The 21,916-nt window shown below is 43.7% G+C and overlaps 1 protein-coding gene across 1 annotated transcript in view; it reads left to right on the top strand.

The window, feature by feature from the left end:
* LOC126108205 (uncharacterized) overlaps nucleotides 1–21,916 on the top strand; it is a 96,192-nt gene that overhangs the window by 26,309 nt on the left and 47,967 nt on the right. Inside the window, exon 2 of the mRNA XM_049913441.1 lies at nucleotides 11,394–11,970. Within this exon, the coding sequence (XP_049769398.1) occupies nucleotides 11,405–11,970 (566 nt within the window). The 5' untranslated portion in view covers nucleotides 11,394–11,404. The remainder of the gene's footprint in view (nucleotides 1–11,393; nucleotides 11,971–21,916) is intronic.

Genomic DNA, 21,916 nt, shown 5'->3' with positions numbered 1-21,916 from the left:
AGTTCTAAGTCTAGGGCTCTGATGACCTCCGATGTTGAGTCCCATAGTGATCAGAGCCATTTGAACCATTTGAAACGGCGTGTCCAGGGAGTGCCTTCCCAGTTGTGCGACTGGATTAGTCATTTCCTCGCAGAAAGGTCGCAGTTCGTAGCCATTCGAGGAAAGTCATCGAGTAAAACAGAAGGTGCATCTATGGTGCTCCGAGGAAGTGTTGAAGGTCCTCTGCCGTTCCTGACGTACGTAATTGCTTTACTAGATAATGTGAGCAGCCATTTTAGTGAGCAGCCATTTTAGACTGTATAAAATTATTACATTTACCGTCTGGTAAGGTCAGCAGAACATCGAAACCAAATGCAAAATGATTTGGAGACGGTAACTTGTTTGTACGGATACTGGTAACTGATCCTACATAATGACGTGTTAAGCTATATGCAAAACCGACTGAAATTACCATTACGGACAACTTAAATTGGAAAGAACACATGGAAAATGTTGTTGTGAAGGCGAACCACAGAGCGCATTTTATTGGCAGAACACTTAGTAGATACAATAGAGCTGCTGGAGAGACGGCCGACACCACGCTACTAAATTGGTGATCCCTTGACGTCTCCTCGTTCGGAATGTTTGCTGTGGAGAAGGGATGCTTACCAGATGCGATTGACTGAGAACATTGAAAAAGTCCAAAGAAGGACAGTTAGTTTTGTTTTATTACTAAGTAGGGGAGAAAGTGCCACGGATATGATACGCGAGTTGCGATGACAATAAGTGAAAGTCCATTTCGTCGGGGCGAGATCTTTTCACGAAATTTAGTCACCAGTTTTGTCCTGCCAATACCAGAATACTTCGCTGCATAGAGTGAAATGACCATCGCAATAAAACAAGAGAATTAAAATTGTCGTGGAACGTCTTGAAGTGTGCATTTTTCTCGCGTGCTCTTGGGAAAGTATAACGGGAAATAATTAGTCGCAGGGTAATTCGATGAACCTTCTCTTAAGAGTGAATCGCGCCATAATCATGTACACGGTGAAAATGTTGTGTGGCATAAATTATAGGAATTATTCATCTGGAAAACTTTGTTGCATATTGCATGGTGAAATGTAAGTAAGTTCTTGATGCGAAATTGAACGAGAAGTGTATCTATATTTTAGGGGTATCTTCGATGTACATCACCTACGGAAGTAGCCCGCATCTCGTGGTCGTGCGGTAGCGTTCTCGCTTCCCACGCCCGGGTTCCCGGGTTCGATTCCCGGCGGGGTCAGGGATTTTCTCTGCCTCGTGATGGCTGGGTGTTGTGTAATGTCCTTAGGTTAGTTAGGTTTAAGTAGTTCAAAGTTCTAGGGGACTTATGACCACAGCAGTTGAGTCCCATAGTGCTCAGAGCCATTTTTGAACCTACGGAAGTACGCAGTCTTACCTGTCGTCTCAGAATTACTTGGGGTGAAAGTCTGTCTACTTGATATGAGAATAAGGAGCGGATTTTTTATCTTTTTATTAATCAAATTTTTATTTGATGTTTATTATCTTTGTAGCAGTTTACCGTCGGCCGAGAACGAGTGGCAGCAAAGCTAAATACTCGAACCAACAACGATAGTGAATAATAATGAAAAATGCAAAAATAATTCCCAGGCCCGTCCTGTGTGGCCGCGGTCCAGCAGATACCGCCACGTTCTGACACACCACGGCGGGGCGCGGATTTCTGAGCAGGAAGGCAACTGCTGGGAGGGAACCCACGACCCCTTACGTCGGTCCAGTAGTCAGGTCTCTGTAGACGACACGGCAGTCAAATACTGTCTCAACACGAGCAGAGGTCACTGGGAAGGTCTTGAAAAAGTGTAGTAATTGCTGTGGTAGGGTCTTTTCTCGCATTATGAGATGCAATACCCACTCTTTACATGACGAATAGTACAGTGTTTCCAGCTGATGCAAACGTTTATGAACGTGGCTTTTCTGGAACGAAATTTTTCAGACAGGAGTATTCAAAACTACTATGACCTCAACAGTTTTGTGCGGTGATCCACAGTGTTGGCCTTACACTGAAGCGGCGGAAACTAAACTTGGTATTTGACCCTAAAGTAACTGCAGCTTACGGGGATGACGTTTTGGTATTCGGTTATTTTGCGCCGTTGTATTGTAAGAAATTGCGCAGGTATATCGAGTGTTCGGTGGCCTTTTTTGCTTTGGACGTAAGTTTCAATACAAAGTGAGCAAATGTGGCACCAAAGCGCCGATAGTATGAAACCGGATACGACGACTGCTCAGTGTGTTCTGCCTCAGCCAATCACAGCACAGATGACACTCTCTTATTACGAACTGTTAAAAATTACTACCGCTTACTGCAAAAGCTGCTGCTGCAAAATAGACATTTCGACCGTCGTACTTTGCGCAGTACATAGGAGCAGACAGAAAATTTTAAGCTCTTGCGTGGGCAGCAGGCAGTCAACTGAATCGCTATAAGATAAATGGCCAGATCATGCGAATTAATTACGTTATGTACTTGTGACTTATGAGCTTCTCTGTTAAGACTGAAATCAAAATAACTACTGAAAATAGAGGCGATGACGTAGGGAGAAGCGAGCGACGGAGGTGTTTATTCGTTAGGCAGCGTTCTGTCGCAGTAAGCGTTGCGTGTGCTCGCTTCTCGGAAAAGGGAATGAAACGCTGCACGAAGCGCCAAGGTCGTGGCTTGCGGCTTTCGCTGCTGGTGGACGCCATGGGGGGGGGGGGGGGGGTCGTCACGTGACCTGAGAGCCGCTGCCCCGGCCCGCCGGCTGTGGGACAGCGAGGCGGCGCGCAATCGCCCTGTGCTGTCCGAAGAGTGTAAGATTTGTTTGCAAAAAATGTTGCAACTGATGCTGGTACTAATAGTTGAATTCAGTATAAAGAGCGGCAAAGTACAGACAGCTGTTATAATTGACAGTATTTACTCAGTTTAATCTCAAAACAAACAAATTTTTTCGTTGTAGTGATCTGAAAAGGCAGCAACATGCATTTCACAACTCATTTAGGTAGAATAAACTCGGCTTGCTACTAACTGACAGAATAGAAATGAAAGAAAATTACTTGCTCCCTCAGACACGGCCTCTCGCGAAACAAATTTTATTGCACGCAACTTCCTGGCAGATTAAAACTGTGTGCCGGTCCGAGAGTCCAGAACTCGGGTCATTTGCCTTTCGCAGGCAAGTGCTCTGCGGCGGAAGTACAGCTATGAGGAGGTGTTTTGAGTTGTGCTTCGGCAGCTCAGGTGAGCCGGCACGGTAGCTCAGCGTGTTTGGTCAGAGGGCTGTTTGGCCTCTGCAATAAAAAAACTGAGTCCAGGGATCAACAAACGAACCTGACCGAATGTCATGTGACGTAGTGACGTACACAACGACCAAACAACGAACAAAATGCAAAAAAAAAGTGGTAGAGCACTTGCTCGCGAAAGGCAAAGGTCGCGAGTTCGAGCCTCGGTCGGGCACCCAGTTTTAATCTTCCAAGAAGTTCAATATGAGTGCACACTCCGCTGCATGTTAAAATTTCACTCTGGAAATTTTATTCCATGTTTAGAAGTGAAACTGTGACTGAAAGTACTCTGGTGAAGTAAGTAGGATACTTCGGACTCCGTCTTGACTAAATACAATTCGTTTATATCGACAAGCCTACATCAAACTACAAATGGCCCACGTCGTCTGTACAAGCCTCTTACAAATAGTTACGTAGGTGAACCTATGGCGTTAAACTAAGGCGCCTCAAACTAGTTCTGGAGGCAACAAAAATTTTATTCTCAGTATTTCACTATTTATCCGGCAAATTTAAAAGTTATGTCGTAAACTGCTCGCTAAGAGGTCCAAACTGTGTTCAAAGCCCTCTTACAGCGAGACAAGTATTACGCTGAACGAGACAGATACGCAGATTGCCATCGCATCTCGTGGAGCCCAAATAACCCACGATACGTTCATCCATTGTCTGGGAGTGACAGCACTGGGCAACTTGCAACAAAGTTTGAACATTATCTCAAACCTTCTCAAACGTTTCTCTCGCTTCCATGCATAACGTCAAATATTCGAGACAGTGGCGCATTTGTAAAGTAATAGATTACACGTGTAGTATAAGTGCGAGTTGTAGTCTTGACAGAATCGGGCGTGGCGTGGGGTGGGGTTTATACTGGATGTGACTTGTGAGACCTCTGCACTGTACCTCATGCCGCTGTAGGACTTTCAGCAAACTTGCAAGTCCAGCACCTAAGTCTGTATGTACGTGCCGGCAAGCCGCGTGGCAGTGTGTGGCAGAGGGTACTCTGGTACCACTGACTGCTCCCATCCGCCTTGGCTGTGCCGCTCGCGAGTGGTACGTGGCTGGCGTCATCGTCGGTAGGCCCGTGTGTAGGCTGCAGTTTCTCGAATTTTCTCATTTCACTGCAGGCCTGAAAGCGTCGAGGAGACACGCTTGCTCTGCGGCACTGCGGTTTGTCGGCAGGAAGCGGGCGTCCGCGCGGTGGGTGCAGATAAGTGCGCGTCGCCAGTTCAGGGTCGGCAGCGGTGGGAGGTGACGTCACGCGGCCACGCTGGTGATGGTCGATTTCGCTGGCGGGGGTGGGCGGGAAGCCAGCGAGGCGCAGAGTCGAATGGCCTCGGTGCACGAAATACCCTCCACCACACACCGTAAAGTGCAGGTGGTAACTCATTCCTGCTACACTATGCATCGCAATATTAGTTTTTAGTACTTCATGTTTAGATTTGATTGCTACGGGTAAAGGGCGATGTAACGAATTAACAATTATGCAGATGAGAGTATACCGCTACATTCGTAACAGGAAGACGCTACAGCGCGACGCGCACGAATCACGCGTGGCGCGCGTGTCCAACGCGTGTCGAGACGCGTGCACGTGTTTTGCACGCGCCGGCTGACGGCGCTCTCCGCTGACAGAAACGAAGCGCGCGCACACTGTAATCTTTCTCAAACGATTTTACAGAAACTACTCGGTAAAAATATTTAATTTTTTACTTGATTGTAGCGTTATATGGCAGCTTCGTGGCCAAGTGCCCATCATCTCGCTAATTGTCATACTTATTTCGATATACACATTATAGTAAGACGCTACGCAAAATTCGAAAAGCCTGCAATGAAAAATAAGGGTCGCTACGATTTTGCGTTTGGTTACACCATATGTTGTTGCGTTTGAAATTTAGCCAACATGTTGAATTTTTGTTTAGACTTGGGAGGAGGTCTCTGTCTGCCTCCGATCTCGAGAAAACGGATCCTATGTAGCGCGCTCACTTCCAGTCTCACGCCCGCGAGACGAGAATGAAATACGCGCAACATCTCTCGTATCTCCTAAACCGCTCGAGACATCGAAACGAAAGATTGGCGAATGATAGCACACAAGGAGAGTATTTTCCTAATTCGTAAACACAGGGAACTTTATCTTTGGCGATATATCAGTACTTGTACTTCCCTTCTTATTTTTTTGACTCCATTGGTACTAATTTCTTGAGTTACCGACAGCTAGCGAAATAAGATTTTCCTAGTTGTTGTTGTTGTTGTTGTTGTTGTTGTTGTTGTTGTTGTCTTCAGTCCTGAGACTGGTTTGATGCAGCTCTCCATGCTACTCTATCCTGTGCAAGCTTCATCTCCCAGTACCTACTGCAACCTACATCCTTCTGAATCTGCTTAGTGTATGCATCTCTTGGTCTCCCTCTACGATTTTTACTCTACACGCTGCCCTCCAATACTAAATTTCTGATCCCTCGATGTCTCAGAACATGTCCTACCAACCGATCCCTTCTTCTAGTCAAGTTGTGCCACAAACTCCTCTTCTCCCCTATTCTATTCAATACGTCCTCATTAGTTACGTGATCTACCCATCTAATCTTCAGCATTCTTCTGTAGCACCACATTTCGAAAGCTTCTATTCTCTTCTTGTCTAAACTATTTATCGTCCATGTTTCACTTCCATACATGGCTACACTCCATACAAATACTTTGAGAAACGACTTCCTGACACTGAAATCTATACTCGATGTCAACAAATTTCTCTTCTTCAGAAACGCTTTCCTTGCCATTGCCAGTCTACATTTTATACCCTCTCTACTTCGACCATCATCAGTTATTTTGCTCCCCAAATAGCAAAACTCCTTTACTACCTTAAGTGTCTCATTTCCCAGTCTAATTCCCTCAGCATCACCCGACTTGATTCGACTACACTCCATTATCCTCGTCTTATACCCTCCTTTCAAGACACTGTCCATTCCGTTCAACTGCTCTTCCAAGTCCTTTGCTGTCTCTGACAGAATTACAATGTCATCGGCGAACCTCAAAGTTTTTATTTCTTCTCCATGGACTTTAATACCTACTCCGAACTTTTCTTTTGTTTCCTTTATTGCTTGCTCAATATACAGATTGAATAACATCGGGAATAGGCTACAACTCTGTCTCATTTTATTTTCCTAGTATGAAAATAAAAATGAAATATCTTCTCTTATGTTACTACAAACCGACACTGAGGTTTTCGTAAGCTATTGACCTCTGTGATTGCCAGTTAGTTGTTTTCTGAGGCACTCTGTTTCAGGATTCTATCGCAGTAGCTGCTGTGAGATGAGTTTGTGCAAATTATACTGTGTTTGGACAAAGTACAATAAAAAATTGTCAACAAAAGAAGTGTGTCCGTTACTCATAAATGGTGACGCTTCTTCGAATGAGAAAAGGTTAACAAGTCACACAAAAATTAATTACCAATTCTGTTGGAGTTTTGGTCGAATGCCCGCAACCCATTGGTGTCTAACACTGAGCGACTGGAATGGAAACTTAGCAAAGGATTTTATTCCTTCTCTTGTCTGAGCAGTGTTAAAATAATGACGACCGTTCCTTCAGGCGGAATAACACGCACCTGCCGGATGCTGGTTACTCACCTACTGCTCTGGCCAAACTGTGTGATGGCGAATGAAATAGTTGTTGCTGAGAAAAGGAAAGAATTGATCTGTCGCGCAACACACTGGTCAGTGGATTGTCAGCAGCGCGACAGGAATGCAGACGCTGGCCATGTGTGCCTTGTGAGCTGGAGTTACAAGAACATTGTCATGAAAGTAGATCTCCCTTTGTCAGCAGTACATTTCAACAAATGAAATGTATCTAAGCACCACACTCTTTTAGGATATTCCTACTTTCGTAATAATACCGACCATTTTTTTCATTTGTATAATTAGTTTATTAATGCTGCTAATGTGCATGCAACAATTGAAATGCTTCCAGAATGAGATTTTCACTCTGGCAAAGGTCCCGAGTTCGAGCCTCGGTCGGGCACACAGTTTTAATCTGCCAGGAAGTTTCAATTGAAATGCTGCTTCTCATCTTGGCGAGCCAATTGACACATTGTTATTTCTGACTGCTTTTCGAGTGTTTCTAGCTTGCAGTGGAAATGTGATGTCCACAGGTACATACTATAATGTCTCTTATTACACCTATATCCAAGTAACGACAGTGAAAGCTACGTACTTAATATCTTCGACATTTTATCAGAAGCAGAAAGAGGTCATACCTGTGGAAATAACGCCTTTTCGACTTCTTGCGGCAGATCATAGAGATACGTCAGCATTACAGGCAGCAAGTAGATACCCTTACTTTAATTTCTTGCCTCGTTTCTAAATCACGTGATTTTATAATTATTCCTTACTTCCTTATTCACAACCCTCAGGATGAATCGTCTATCCCTTCTTACGATCTGAAAACATGGCGGAGGCAGAAGATGATAATCCCAGTGGCTAAGGGCTCACAAGTTACTGAACTGTCCATTGTTCTTGACAAAAGAAGAAACAAACCAAAAGATATTTGCAACTGAAAACTATTATGTAGTAACGTAAATAGATGGAGCGCTTGAACGGCGAAAGACGAAGCACTACTCGGTGTTAATAAAATTCAGTATACTATAAGGCTGTATTTTTCGGACGAGCAATACTTCCACTGCCCATACGCGCCATGCCGGGGTGAGCACACGGCAGGACTGCCTTCCTCCCCCCCCTCACCCCCCCCCCCCACCCAACGCCTCCCACGGTGCTCGCGTGACGCGCGTCGCCAGAAACTGTGCCGCAACCACAACGCCGCGCGACCTGGCGCAGGCGCGCGTCGCGTCCCAGTCGCGTCGCGTCGCAGTTTGCGCGCTCCCATTTGAACCTGAAGTTAGGAAAACGCGCGATGCGCTGCGACGCGCCACACGCGCTATACGCTTCTCAATTTGCGCCTAGCCTGGAACCCTAAAAATGAAGTGAATTGGCCGGGAGATGATCCCATTTGAGGGTTGCTCGGCCGGTAGGAGAAAGACCTCCTGTTTCACTCGAATTTGTCGGTTTGCGCGGCAGTGAAACCGACCGGCAATGATGGTGGCCGAACAAACACCGAGACCCCTAGAGACTCTCACCAGGCAGCATACAGCGTAATATTCTGAGAGTCTGGGAAGGATCTTAACTGTATTCTGAGGTTTAGAATTAAAAGTTAGCTGCCAAGCCCTTGCTAATCCTAACAGTCATGCGCAGACCCCTTTCAATCACGTTAGCAAGTCTATGGTAACGTATTTCCTGAAATATGAACAGTTACTAAGCAAGGATTGTTCTTAAACGAAAATGCTGGCCACACTATTAAGTTTATCGATGTCTAATATACTAAAATTTTTGGTCACCGATCTGCTCAATATGCCACGCTGAATTTGTCTTTTCTCATACACAAAACAACTAAAAAAATCCGTACTTTCTAAAACAAAACAAAAAGGAATGAATTTGTTTGTCTTCACTGTAAAGCACTTTTGAGGCATGTAGCACAACTGAAACTGGCAAACAATAACTTCCTACGGAGCTCATACTACACACGACCGTACCATTGAAAGGCTGGGCTCTGACTTCTTAGATTGGTGTAAGCATTCTCCATTTGCAAGAGAAGAGATGCGTGAAGAATACTCTGTTCTGATTGCTACATTAAGGCCAATACAAAAATATTATTCTCCTATGTTTGCGCGCTTTTTTCACGACTAACAAATCAATAAACAACACACTCGAACTGTACTTTTTTCCAAAATATTTAACATTCTGGTACTTTATTTATACTTTACATTATTAACTGTTTTCATTTACACTGAAATTAGCTTCCCTTTACCATAAACTTACTTGACACACTATAATACAAAATTCCCCGTCTTCATTCACAGTGTATTAAAAATTTCTCACGTTACTTCGTACGGCGTTTGTCACTGTAACAGTGATCTACATATTTACTTTACACCACATTCACGCATCATCCACACTACTAAAAACATACACAAAACTGTACAACCATAAAAGAAAAATCCTTCAAGAAATAAACATTACAATTCACAAAACATTCTCTTGACTGTTTCTTGAATGTGTCTGTCCGCTACTGTACTCTGATGGATGACAATTTGAACTACGTACTCGGCTGAACCCACTTCACGATCTTTCACTGTGAACGCACGAGTCAGTCTCCCGACACACGGGCTTCATCCCCTGTGTGAAGCAACTCCTGCAAGGGTTCATGCATGACTGCTTGTTAAATGACAAATAATACAGATTCAGGTCATAAAACAGTGTTGTTTTCTTGAATAACAGGAGAAGTAAAGAGAACATCTCGTTGAATAAAGTAATACTATAGTCCTGTACAGCCTATTTAGTATTTTGGTAGACGTCTGTTTCAAACCATTTCCATACCAAATAACATTGCACTGTAGAAAAAATTATGGAAATTATGTCATTGCCACTTCTGGAGCTTGTTCTCCAAATGAAATATGCTGAAAGAAAAGGTAAAGCTTGAAAATGGTATTATTAAAGATTTGCTGTTATTCACCAATGGCATCAGTGAGACAGAAAGGGTGTGATACTGCTGGAACCGACTAAGGATGGGCCGGCCGCGGTGGTCTAGCGGTTCTGGCGCTGCAGTCCGGAACCGCGGGACTGCTATGGTCGCAGGTTTGAATCCTGCCTCGGGCATGGGTGTGTGTGATGTCCTTAGGTTAGTTAAGTTTAAGTAGTTCTAAGTTCTAGGGGACTCATGACCTAAGATGTTGAGTCCCATAGTGCTCAGAGCCATTTTTTTTTGACTAAGGATGGACTGTACAGGGTGCGTCACCTAACGTTACCGCTGGATATATTTCGTAAACCACATCAAATACTGACGAACCGATTCCACAGACCGAACGTGAGGAGAGGGGCTAGTGTAATTGTTTAATACAAACCATACAAAAATGCACGGAAGTATGCAGTGCTGTTTGTTGCATTGTAAAATGTTAATTACATCCGGAGATATTGTAACCTAAAGTTGACGCTTGAAACATTGTCCCCACTTCATTGCAGGGGCCCAAATAGCAGTAACATACATCGCTTTTCTACAGAATGATCTGCCAACGTTCCTCAAAATGTGCCACTGGAAATGCGTCGACGTATGTGGTATCAGCATGATGGTGCACCTGCTCATTCTGCAATTAACGCTAGGCTGACCCTTGACGGGATGTTCGACGGGCGTTTCATAGGACGTGGAGGACGCATAAGTTGGCCAGCCCATTGTCCTGTTCTTACACCTCTGGACTTATTTCTGTAGGGTACGTTAAAGATGAATGTGTACCGTGATGTGCCTACAACCCCAGAGGATATGAAACAACGTATTGTGGCAGCCTGCGGCGACATTACACCAGATGTACTGCGGCGTGTACGACATTCATTACGCGAGAGATTGCAATTGTGTGCAGCAAATGATGGCCACCACATTGAACATCTATTGGCCTGACATGTCGGGACACACTCTATTCCACTCCGTAATTGAAAACGGAAACCACGTGTGTACGTGTACCTCACCCCTCATTGTAATGTACATGTGCGTCAGTGAAAAAGACTAATAAAAAGTTGTTAGCATGTGGACGTAATGTGCTGTTCCAATCTCTTCTGTACCTAAGGCCCATCACCGTTCCCTTTGGATCCCTACGTAATTCGGTGCTCTCCGATACACACGATCGAACAGCATAGGAGTGGTACTAAAGCGTCAAGTTTAGGTTACAATATCTCCGGATGTAATGAACATTTTAGAATGCAACAGACGGCACTGATTACGTATTTCTTTATATGTTCAGATGTGCTAACAAAACTAACGGGGTTCCATTTTAAAAAAATGTAGGTTTATGTTAAAAAACATACTTCTGTGCATTTTTTTATGGTTTGTAGTAACCAATTACACTAGCCCCTCTCCTCACGTTCGATCTGTGGAATCGATTCGTCAGTACTTGATGTGGTTTACGAAATATATCCAGCGGTAACGTTAGGTGACTCACCCTGTATTTATCAACTGTCGCTGGAGACAGGTGTGGCTGTCACTCGTAGGAGTATCGTCAGTCACCTGTATGCTGAAACGGCTGCTCTGTGTTTCAGAATCGTCCGCAATGGAAGCAGTTAAGGACATCACAGAGACGGTGGCTGTCAACCTGGGTGCCCTCCTGGACGCCGGGGACGACGCCATGGTGATACTCGAGGCAGGTGACACTCGGCTGGTGGTGCACAGGGCCGTCCTGGCGGACAGGAGCCCCGTATTCGCGGCCATGTTCGCCCACGACACCCTCGAGGCCTGCACTGGCGTGGTGAGGATTGCCGACATCGGTGGCCCGGTGCTGAGGGAGCTGGTCTCCTACCTGTACACCCTGCGGCCCCCCCAGCTGCCCGGCATGGCCCCCCAGCTGCTGACTGCAGCGGATAAGTACGGGGCGTCGGGGCTGAAGGCGGAGTGTGAGCGGCAGGTGGCCGCTCAGCTGACCGTGGAGACCGCGGCGGCCGCAGCCACCCTCGCAGTCCGCCACTCCTGCAGTGACCTCAGGCGAGCAGCCATCGAATTTATTAAGACCTGTCCCTTCGAGGTGATGGCCACTCAGGGGTGGGCAGATGCGATGCGGAAGCAGCCGGAAGACTTGATTGAAGTGAGCCGGTTGCTGTACGATCCACCACCACAAACCAGGTAAGTGTGAGACAACCCACTGATTCGTGTCTCTCGGTTCTAGGTGTGTGTATTTCCAACTGTATAATTTTTCCCACTGAATTTTCGTAGATGTGTGTCTGCTGTAAAATACACCATCATAGACAGTCATTTCACGATAGCTCACAATGCTATCATTACCTTTGTGTAGCAGTTTCAGTGATCCCCTAAACTGAACAGTGTTCATTACCAGGTATGTTAGCTAACAAAAATCATCAAAGAGCCAGTTTGTAGACATTATATTAAACTACATGTATACAGAAAGTGGTTGCTTAGGTTTTAGCATCAACTGTCATGACAGAGGGTACACTCACTGTGTGAATAGAGCATGAGCCAGACTGCTGTGGACACAAAGCTGTATTGCCCAGCACAGGCTCAGGCGCAGTGACGGGTGTAGTTTGCAACCGGCAGCCTGTACTGGTTGCTGTAGGCCTGTTCCCATAAAGTACTCTCTACAGTTGTCCATTGCCTCTGTGGCTGATGACAATGAGACACCTTTGAATAGTGCCACACTGCATAAAGATGATGACCGAGTAAGTCACTTACAGCCGACACCTCGAGAAAGGTAGTGTACTGCAGAATGATTAGAGGAGGGCGGCAACTTATCTACAATTTATGTTGCTGATGTTGACCTGTGGAATTTTCTTCATGTAGTAAAGGAGACTATCAGAGTAATCACTATTCACACCTTAGTATTACAGCTTTGGCTGTTACGTAGTTGTCTGTCACTTTCTTTCCACGTGCAAGCCATATGCCAGTAACTATTCCAAGATAATTCTTAGTTCTCTCCAAATCCTGACAGTACACGGAAGATGTTAATTGCTCTAAAGGCACATAATATAAAAGAATGCTCTGCTGTGAGGGCTTGTATGGAAGATGTTCAGAAAACCAGGTGAAGTAAGCATCGGTGCCCCAGTGGCTGACTGCTCACACCTCTTGCAGCCTGAGACCACCTCGCAGGATCACAGGCCAGACCTAGCAGCAGTTCCAGCTGGTCCCATAAAATTGGGTCTTCCCACCTCATTTTGTTCGCCTCTGTACTCAGTATTACATAAAGCTCACGCAGTGCTTGGATACGTTCCCTTTTGTGACACACAGAATACCGTGCCTTACTGTGTATTCGACGAACAGGTGTCTACCCCTGTGTGTGTGTGTGTGTGTGTGTGTGTGTGTGTGTGTGTGTGTGTGTGTGTGTGTGTGTGTTTCAGTGGATCTATGGCTTTCCTATAGCCACCCAGTGAACACTACAGGCCTCCATTCTCCTGTGGCACACCTTAGGACATTATCTATCCCATCCATTGTTGCTGTTCCACCTCTGATAGTCTGTGACGCTTAAAGTGGCTGTGCGACCAGAGTTACCATTTTTCTGCACCATCTTACAGTTACATATGTTCATTCAAGTCTAATAGCCACTAACACTGATGAATGATCATTTATTTTTCATTTAGATTTTAATACTTATGTAGTATTTCAGTGTTCTGCTCATGGGTGATTCTAACGCCAGGATTGAAATCGAACAGGAGGGTATGAAAAGGTAATGGGTAAATTTGGAGAGGATATGGAGGCCAACAGGAATGGGAAACAACTCTTGGATTTCTGTGCCAGTATGGGCTTAGTAATCACAAACTCCTTTTTTAAACATAAGAACATTCACCGGTATACTTGGGAAGGCAGGGGAACCAGATCTGTCATTGACTATATAATAACAGATCAGGAATTCAGGAAGGCTGTGAGGGACACACGTGTATTCAGGGGATTCTTTGATGACACTGATCATTATTTAATCTGCAGTGAAGTTGGGATTGTGAAGCCAAAAGTGCAGGAGGTCAGGTCCATATGTAGGAGGATAAGAGTGGAGATACTTCAGGATAAGGAAATCGGGCACAAGTACATAACAGTGATCTCAGAAAGGTACCAGTTAGTTGAATGTAGTCAATTACAGTCATTGGATAAGGAATGGACGAGGTACAGGGACACAGTACTAGAAGTGGCTAAAGAATGCCTTGGAACAGTAGTGTGTAAAAGTAGGATGAAGCAAACAGCTTGGTGGAATGATACAGTCAAGGCAACCTGTAAAAGCAAAAAGGCGTATCAAAAATGGCTACATACTACAACCCTGGTAGACAGAGAATGTTATGTTGAAGAAAGAAACAAAGCCAAAGAGATAATTGCAGCATCCAACAAGAAATCTTGGGAAGACTTTGGAAACAGGTTGGAGACTATGGGTCAAGCTGCTGGAAAACCATTCTGGAGTGTAATTAGCAGTCTTCGAAAGGGAGGTAAGAAGGAAATGACAAGTATTTTGGACAGGTCAGGAAAACTGCTGGTGAATCCTGTGGATGCCTTGGGCAGATGGAGGGAATATTTTGAAGAGTTGCTCAATGTAGGTGAAAATGCGATCAGTAATGTTTCAGATTTCGAGGTAGAATGGGATAGGAATGATGATGGAAATAGGATCACATTTGAGGAAGTGGAGAAAATGGTCAATAGATTGCAGTGCAATAAAGCGGCTGGGGTGGATGAAATTAAGTCGGAAATCATCAAATACAGTGGAATGTCAGGTCTTAAATGGCTACACAGGATAATTGAAATGGCCTGGGAGTCGGGACAGGTTCCATCAGACTGGACAAAAGCAGTAATCACACCAATCTTTAAACATGGAAACAGAAAAGATTGTAACAACTACAGAGGTATCTCTTTAATCAGCGTTGTGGGTAAAATCTTCTCAGGTATTGTTGAAAGGAAAGTGCGAGTATTAGTTGACTAAGTTATCTGTGCACCATTCAATCTTTCGACCAACTTTGTTGTATGGGAGCGAAAGCTGGGTGGATTCAATTTACCTTATCAACAAGGTTGAGGTTACGGATATGAAAGTAGCTAGGATGATTGCAGGTACTAGTAGATGGGAACAATGGCAGGAGGGTGTCCACAATGAGGAAATCAAAGAAAAACTGGGAATGAAGTCTATAGATGTAGCAGTCAGGGCGAACAGGCTTAGATGGTGGGGTCATGTTACACGCATGGGAGAAGCAAGGTTACCCAAGAGACTCGTGGGTTCTGCAGTAGAGGGTAGGAGGAGTTGGGGCAGACCGAGGAGAAGGTACCTGGATTCGGTTAAGAATGATTTTGAAGTAATAGGTTTAACATCAGAAGAGGCACCAATGTTAGCACTGAATAGGGGATCATGGAGGAACTGTATAAGGGGGGCCAAGCTGCAGACTGAACACTGAAAGGCATAATCAGTCTTAGATGATGATGATGATGATGATGATGATGATGATGATGATGATGATGTAGTATTTTATGTGCTATTTGACATATCAGGAATCTTGTGTTTGAGATGACACTGTGCATTCCCTGAACCAATTATAATGAACATAGAGCCAGTGTTGTAAATCATTCAGTGTCTTTCTCTTTTATTCAATAAAGATTAACATCAAAATTCCTTGTTTAAACAACAAACATATTACAATTGTTTACATTCTTGAAAAAAATTTAAAACATTATATTATTCCAAACTCGTTATGCACGCTGTGGGAAATGACTCAAGCTCTTATGTTTGAAAAAATTTTTGTTAACGGGAATCTTTTTACTAGCAGTAATCTTTGTGTACATTTTAAAAATTATCTTCATGATGTATAATAGATTCTTGTCGTGATCCTCACCTAGTTCACTGCCTCATACTTCCCACACTATTGGGTGTCAGTTACAGACAGATACACAATGTTTGGTTCTGGAACTGCCTCTGTCTTTCACTGATTCCACTCGACCCCCCCCCCCCCAACCTCTCAAAATTATACATAGTGTCACACTCAAATTTTATACACCACAGGTGCCTATGATTTTAACAATAATTAAAATAAGATGTATAAAACCACGTGTAAGCAGAGTTATTTTTTACTTCATACAGTGTCCACTTCACACAGTGAAGTGATACAGTGTTTTCCCATTTTTTGGGGAGGATGTCTCACTATCCCATGTTCATCCTACTCCCCCCTTGTATCCATGCCAGCCCTTCTAGATAGACATCAAATTCTCACGGAATTTACCATTCATACCTACTGTATGTGGAGGACAAACTTAATTTTATTTCAGTAGCAAGTTCACAGCACAACTTACATCATCAATCACAAACATTGCTCATCCCCCCCCCCCCCCACACACACACACATTAGTGTGTGTTTTTCCATCACTGGGGAATGTGGGGAATGACACAGCTTACTTTAACTACCCCATGGTTTCATGTGTGCTTACAAGGTGAGGATGCTCACTTGAAAAATACTTAAATTCCTGTCAACCGTATTTAATGAATGAAATTTAGATGAATGTGGTAATACTGTTATGACACATAACTGTTGCACAACCACAGCCTCTTTCTGTTGTCAAATCACGGGTTTCACCGTGCCTTACTACCCGCTGTACTGAATTCCTTCTCCAGCTCAATTTGAAACACGCTGTCAACCATTTAGTTACCTGTACCTTTCAAAGACCAGTTTTAAAACAGGTTTTGAACGATGTCTGATGATCAAAGTATCACATTAATTACAATCGAAATGTTTCACAATCAGACGAGTGTCGTGCCTGTCAAATTTATATGTGTGTGTTACCATGCTCGGAAGCAGCCAAATTTCCTGAACTGCATTCCACCTGGTTTGTACGCAGCCACATAACTTTCTTGTGCTTTGTCTATTATCGTCCATATGAAAACCAATACCACAGTAATGTAAATATCAGAAAGCCCTTTACCAGAGATGGCGGTCCTCAGTGCTTGTAAACTCAAGTTAACTACAATAAATGACATTTCAAAAAGCAAGATTCAGCTTCAAACTACATGCTTTTGTAATGGACTGGGATCCAGGACTCCAATCCGGTCACTACAGATCTTAACTATCAATTTAACCACATGTAACATCATATGCACTTTTTCAAACTTGATATGATGGGGCATAAAGTTTTGTTTTGGGCAGGGATTGTGAATGAAGCACAATAAAATGTTATAATTTTATGTATCAAAATTTTTCACCGCTAGAGGGATGATGAAACTGAAATGATTATACAACAAAGTATTCCCCTGCTGCATTTCGAACCCAGCATATATCATGTTGTTTTCTAGCCACATATAGATACACAATGTCGGTTAATTTCACCACCAGTGAGATATGCTCATGTCTGAACTAGGAATTATGCGAGGAAAAGTTCTGTGCTGACTGGGACTCTTCACCCTGTATATGCTATCACCACTGGCTACACACCTATCAAATACTTATCCACCAGCCACAAGGAGTGAAATTTATAAATCTGAAATGATAGGATAAAATATTCTCTGCCTGTTTCATAGTCAAAATGGGCACCAATTGTTATTGTTGACGTTGCATGCACAAATGCTAAAAATCATTATTGCTTTCCACATATTACTTGCAGTGCGAATGCTACAACTTGAAATCACACAGTGAAAATTTTTGTACCCAACCAGTATTTAAAACCAGACCTTCCCCTTTCATTGAAACCTGGATAACTATGGAATGTTGGGGACCCAACAAATCGATGGAACTGTATTGTCCGAAAAGTGTTCAAAATGGCAGAAAGAGATATCTGAGTTAGATTCCCAGTTCAGCACCAACATTTTCAACATTGCAAGTTCAAATAAGTGTGCCGTGACTTTACATGACAATTGTTTCAGGAATTAAATAAAATTTCTGGTGCAAGAAAGGTTAATGGTAAGCTTCCACTAGCCAGACGTCTGCCTCTGTCATGGCCCAACATACACCGACTCTCCTCCAGCAGGTAGTGAAGGAGCGTCGGCTTTATTGTAGATTAGGAAGGAAAGTGGAACCTTACGTTGTTCAACAGAAGTCACCGGAGGCAAAGTGGGTCTGTTAATACTTGTTAAGTGTTTGGCTGATCAGTGACGAACACAGAGCTTAAGCAAATGAAGCTAGAGCAATTTTAACAGACCACCAAACTACTTTCAGTGCAGTGCCACTGTTTTGCCGTTAACGAAGGATGCTCCTCACTGGATGAGCGTTCCGTTTCCCTGGAGGTTCATTACAGCCTTTACAAAACATTCTTTTCCTTGTTAATCCATATCAATGGTCATTAGTTGCCTCAGCTACCTAATGTGTACTTTAGAGTTGTTTTAGTAATCACTGAAATAATATCACATAATTGTCAGCTGCACTACTGGCATTATTGTAGGCTACAGAAATTTCTGCAGGAAGTGTTTTCTCCCACCTGAGCTGCTGTGATCTGGTAAGAGTTTAGGTTACACCAACGCTAGAGCGTACAAAATCAACTCAGCGACAAGTATCAATCAAACTTCCAGAATGTTCTCCAGGGATCATTGTCACATTTATAACTGCAGTAGTGTGGCATTGTGTCAAGGAACGTTAATTAATTTCTAGCTCTTTATTATTGTGATACAGGCTTATAATTTTACTAAAAGAAGAGATGCATTTGATATATAAGGTAGTCAACCATAGGCAGTGATTGTTGTTTGAGAATGCATCCATTGTTATTCTTGAAGTGGCTTCCCTTTATTATAATTTCAGAAGGAATTTATTTTTTACTTTGAAGTGGTATTAAGCTACTAAGCAGCCATGTTTATCCACTATAATAGTTTTTTGAAGAGATCATTCATTATTATAATTTCTTATGTTATTATTAACACCGTCAATCTTGGCAAAGATGAGGCTTGTCTTCAGTAAATGTAGCTTATGTAGCACAGATAATCCCTCCATATAAATTCCATGTGGAAAAAGGGGGCCTAAAAATGTACCGTGCAAGTGCGTAAGAAAGTCCATCATTTTTCCTCATGTAGCATACTACATTGATGCATGTAGCCTGAAAGGACCACCCATAATTTAACTGAAACAAGTAGATTCATGCATAATATCATAGACTTTTGTCTGACGTGTTCTCATGCAGGTTGGAATAAGTATATTTATCAATGATAATTTTTTATTTGTAGCTATAAAATATTCTTGGAGTGACTTATTGAATATTGTACACTTGAAGGTCATAAGAATTGTTGTTTAAACCTTCGAAAATGCTGCATGAAGTATTTTGTTCATCACAGTATATTGATGATTTTTACTTATGGACCATCTGACAGCAACTGAATAAAACACAATTTTAGTGCCATACGCGTTTCGAGTTTATTTTCTGCAAGGCGTTATCAGTGGCCTGGAATATGTACATATGTTAGCTATTTAATTTACATTTTTGTCACTGTGCCTATAGATTATAAACAGTTCTGGTGGTTGGTATTTCCTATTAAGTAGTAATGTTTTGAACTGTACTTACAGGTTGTGTGGACAATTTCTTACATATTACACTCCCATTGCATTTTTGGTGTTGTTCTTCTTATGAATGCCAATTTGCAGTTTTTTCCCACACTCCACAGCACTATGAACTGAAAGATTGTTTCAATGCATTGTTTTGGTTTCTGTTGCCGACTGTCAAATGTTTTTACCAAAGATCGAATGTTATTGCGAAACTTTAGAGTGTAATTATTTAGGTATCTGTGATCTGTTTGTGTACGCATTTGTGTGTGTGTGTGTGTATGTGTGTGTGTGTGTGTGTGTGTGTGTGTGTGTGTGTTATGGTGTGGTATTTTTTTTATTTTGGCTCTGCTTATGTGTGTAGGTCATGGTGTACCATCTGGTTCTTTTCTGTGTGGTGTTGTCAGTGTGTGTTTGTAAGTTTTCAGCTTGTGAGTCCTTTTGTATTCTGGAAATGTGTTTGTTCTGTTCTATTATTTTGTGCGTGTATGTGGTAAGTGTGTCAAAGAAATTACGTCAGGAAATAATTTTTTCATTTGCAGTTGGTTTGTTTTGATGTGGTGGTTTACCAGTATGGCTCAATCGATTACTGCCAAATGTCATGAAATGTGACCAATTAGCCATCATGCGGCACTTTAATTCAATAGGAAATGTTGAGGAAGAAAGAAAGAAGTAATTAAGTGTCAAACATCCCATCGACTGCAAGACCATTAGAGACAAAGTAGAATCTACAGCTCTCAAATGTTAGAAAGGAAATAGATAGTGCCATTTCAAAGGAATGGTCACAGTATTTGCATTGCTTAGTTTAAGAAAATAAAGGAAAACTTAAAACAGGATGGTTGGATGGACATTTGAACTACACTCCTGGAAATTGAAATAAGAACACCGTGAATTCATTGTCCCAGGAAGGGGAAACTTTATTGGCACATTCCTGGGGTCAGATACATCACATGATCACACTGACAGAACCACAGGCACATAGACACAGGCAACAGAGCATGCACAATGTCGGCACTAGTACAGTGTATATCCACCTTTCGCAGCAATGCAGGCTGCTATTCTCCCATGGAGACGATCATAGAGATGCTGGATGTAGTCCTGTGGAACGGCTTGCCATGCCATTTCCCCCTGGCGCCTCAGTTGACCAGCGTTCGTGCTGGACGTGCAGACCGCGTGAGACGACACTTCATCCAGTCCCAAACATGCTCAATGGGGGACAGATCCGGAGATCTTGCTGGCCAGGGTAGTTGATGTACACCTTCTAGAGCACGTTGGGTGGCACGGGATTTATGCGGACGTGCATTGTCCTGTTGGAACAGCAAGTTCCCTTGCCGGTCTAGGAATGGTAGAACGATGGGTTCAATGACGGTTTGGATGTACCGTGCACTATTCAGTGTCCCCTCGACGATCACCAGTGGTGTACGGCCAGTGTAGGAGATCGCTCCCCACACCATGATGCCGGGTGTTGGCCCTGTGTGCCTCAGTCGTATGCAGTCCTGATTGTGGCGCTCACCTGCACGGCGCCAAACACGCATACGACCATCATTGGCACCAAGGCAGAAGCGACTCTCATCGCTGAAGACGACACGTCTCCATTGGTCCCTCCATTCACGCCTGTCGCGACACCACTGGAGGCGGGCTGCACGATGTTGGGGCGTGAGCGGAAGACGGCCTAACGGTGTGCGGGACCGTAGCCCAGCTTCATGGAGACGGTTGCGAATGGTCGTCGCCGATACCCCAGGAGCAACAGTGTCCCTAATTTGCTGGGAAGTGGCGGTGCGGTCCCCTACGGCACTGCGTAGGATCCTACGGTCTTGGCGTGCATCCGTGCGTCGCTGCGGTCCAGTCCCAGGTCGACGGGCACGTGCACCTTCCGCCGACCACTGGCGACAACATCGATGTACTGTGGAGACCTCACGCCCCACGTGTTGAGCAATACGGCGGTACGTCCACCCGGCCTCCCGCATGCCCACTATACGCCCTCGCTCAAAGTCCGTCAACTGCACATACGGTTCACATCCACGCTGTCGCGGCATGCGACCAGTGTTAAAGACTGCGATGGAGCTCCGTATGCCACGGCAAACTGGCTGACACTGACGGCGGTGGTGCACAAATGCTGCGCAGCTAGCGCCATTCGACGGCCAACACCGCGGTTCCTGGTGTGTCCGCTGTGCCGTGCGTGTGATCATTGCTTGTACAGCCCTCTCGCAGTGTCCGGAGCAAGTATGGTGGGTCTGACACACCGGTGTCAATGTGTTCTTTTTTCCATTTCCAGGAGTGTATTTGGCTTTACCTTCAAAAAACAAAAATGTTTGGTCCTGACAAAAAACGTAAAATCAAAGGCTAATGTGAATCCTCAGAATGTAACAGTACACATCTGGTGTAATGAAGCTCTTTTGTGTTAAGAAATTCTTCCCATGGATATGTCCATAGTTATTAGCATCCATTGTATTCATGGTTGTCTGCAAAGATTTTCATTGTGTCGTGTACATAAAACCAGAGGAGAAAAGCAATTTTGATTTTTATCTCCTCTGCATGTCTTGTCAACTATGACACCTGGTGTCGCTTTAAAGTCTGTCACACAAAACTTTAAATGATTGCTTGAAAAGTTAAAACATGTACCTCGTAGCAAGTGGCGAAAAAGAATT

Source organism: Schistocerca cancellata, chromosome 11 (assembly GCF_023864275.1).
Source record: "Schistocerca cancellata isolate TAMUIC-IGC-003103 chromosome 11, iqSchCanc2.1, whole genome shotgun sequence".
NCBI lineage: Eukaryota > Metazoa > Arthropoda > Insecta > Orthoptera > Acrididae > Schistocerca > Schistocerca cancellata.
This window is presented reverse-complemented; position numbering and strand designations above follow the sequence as displayed.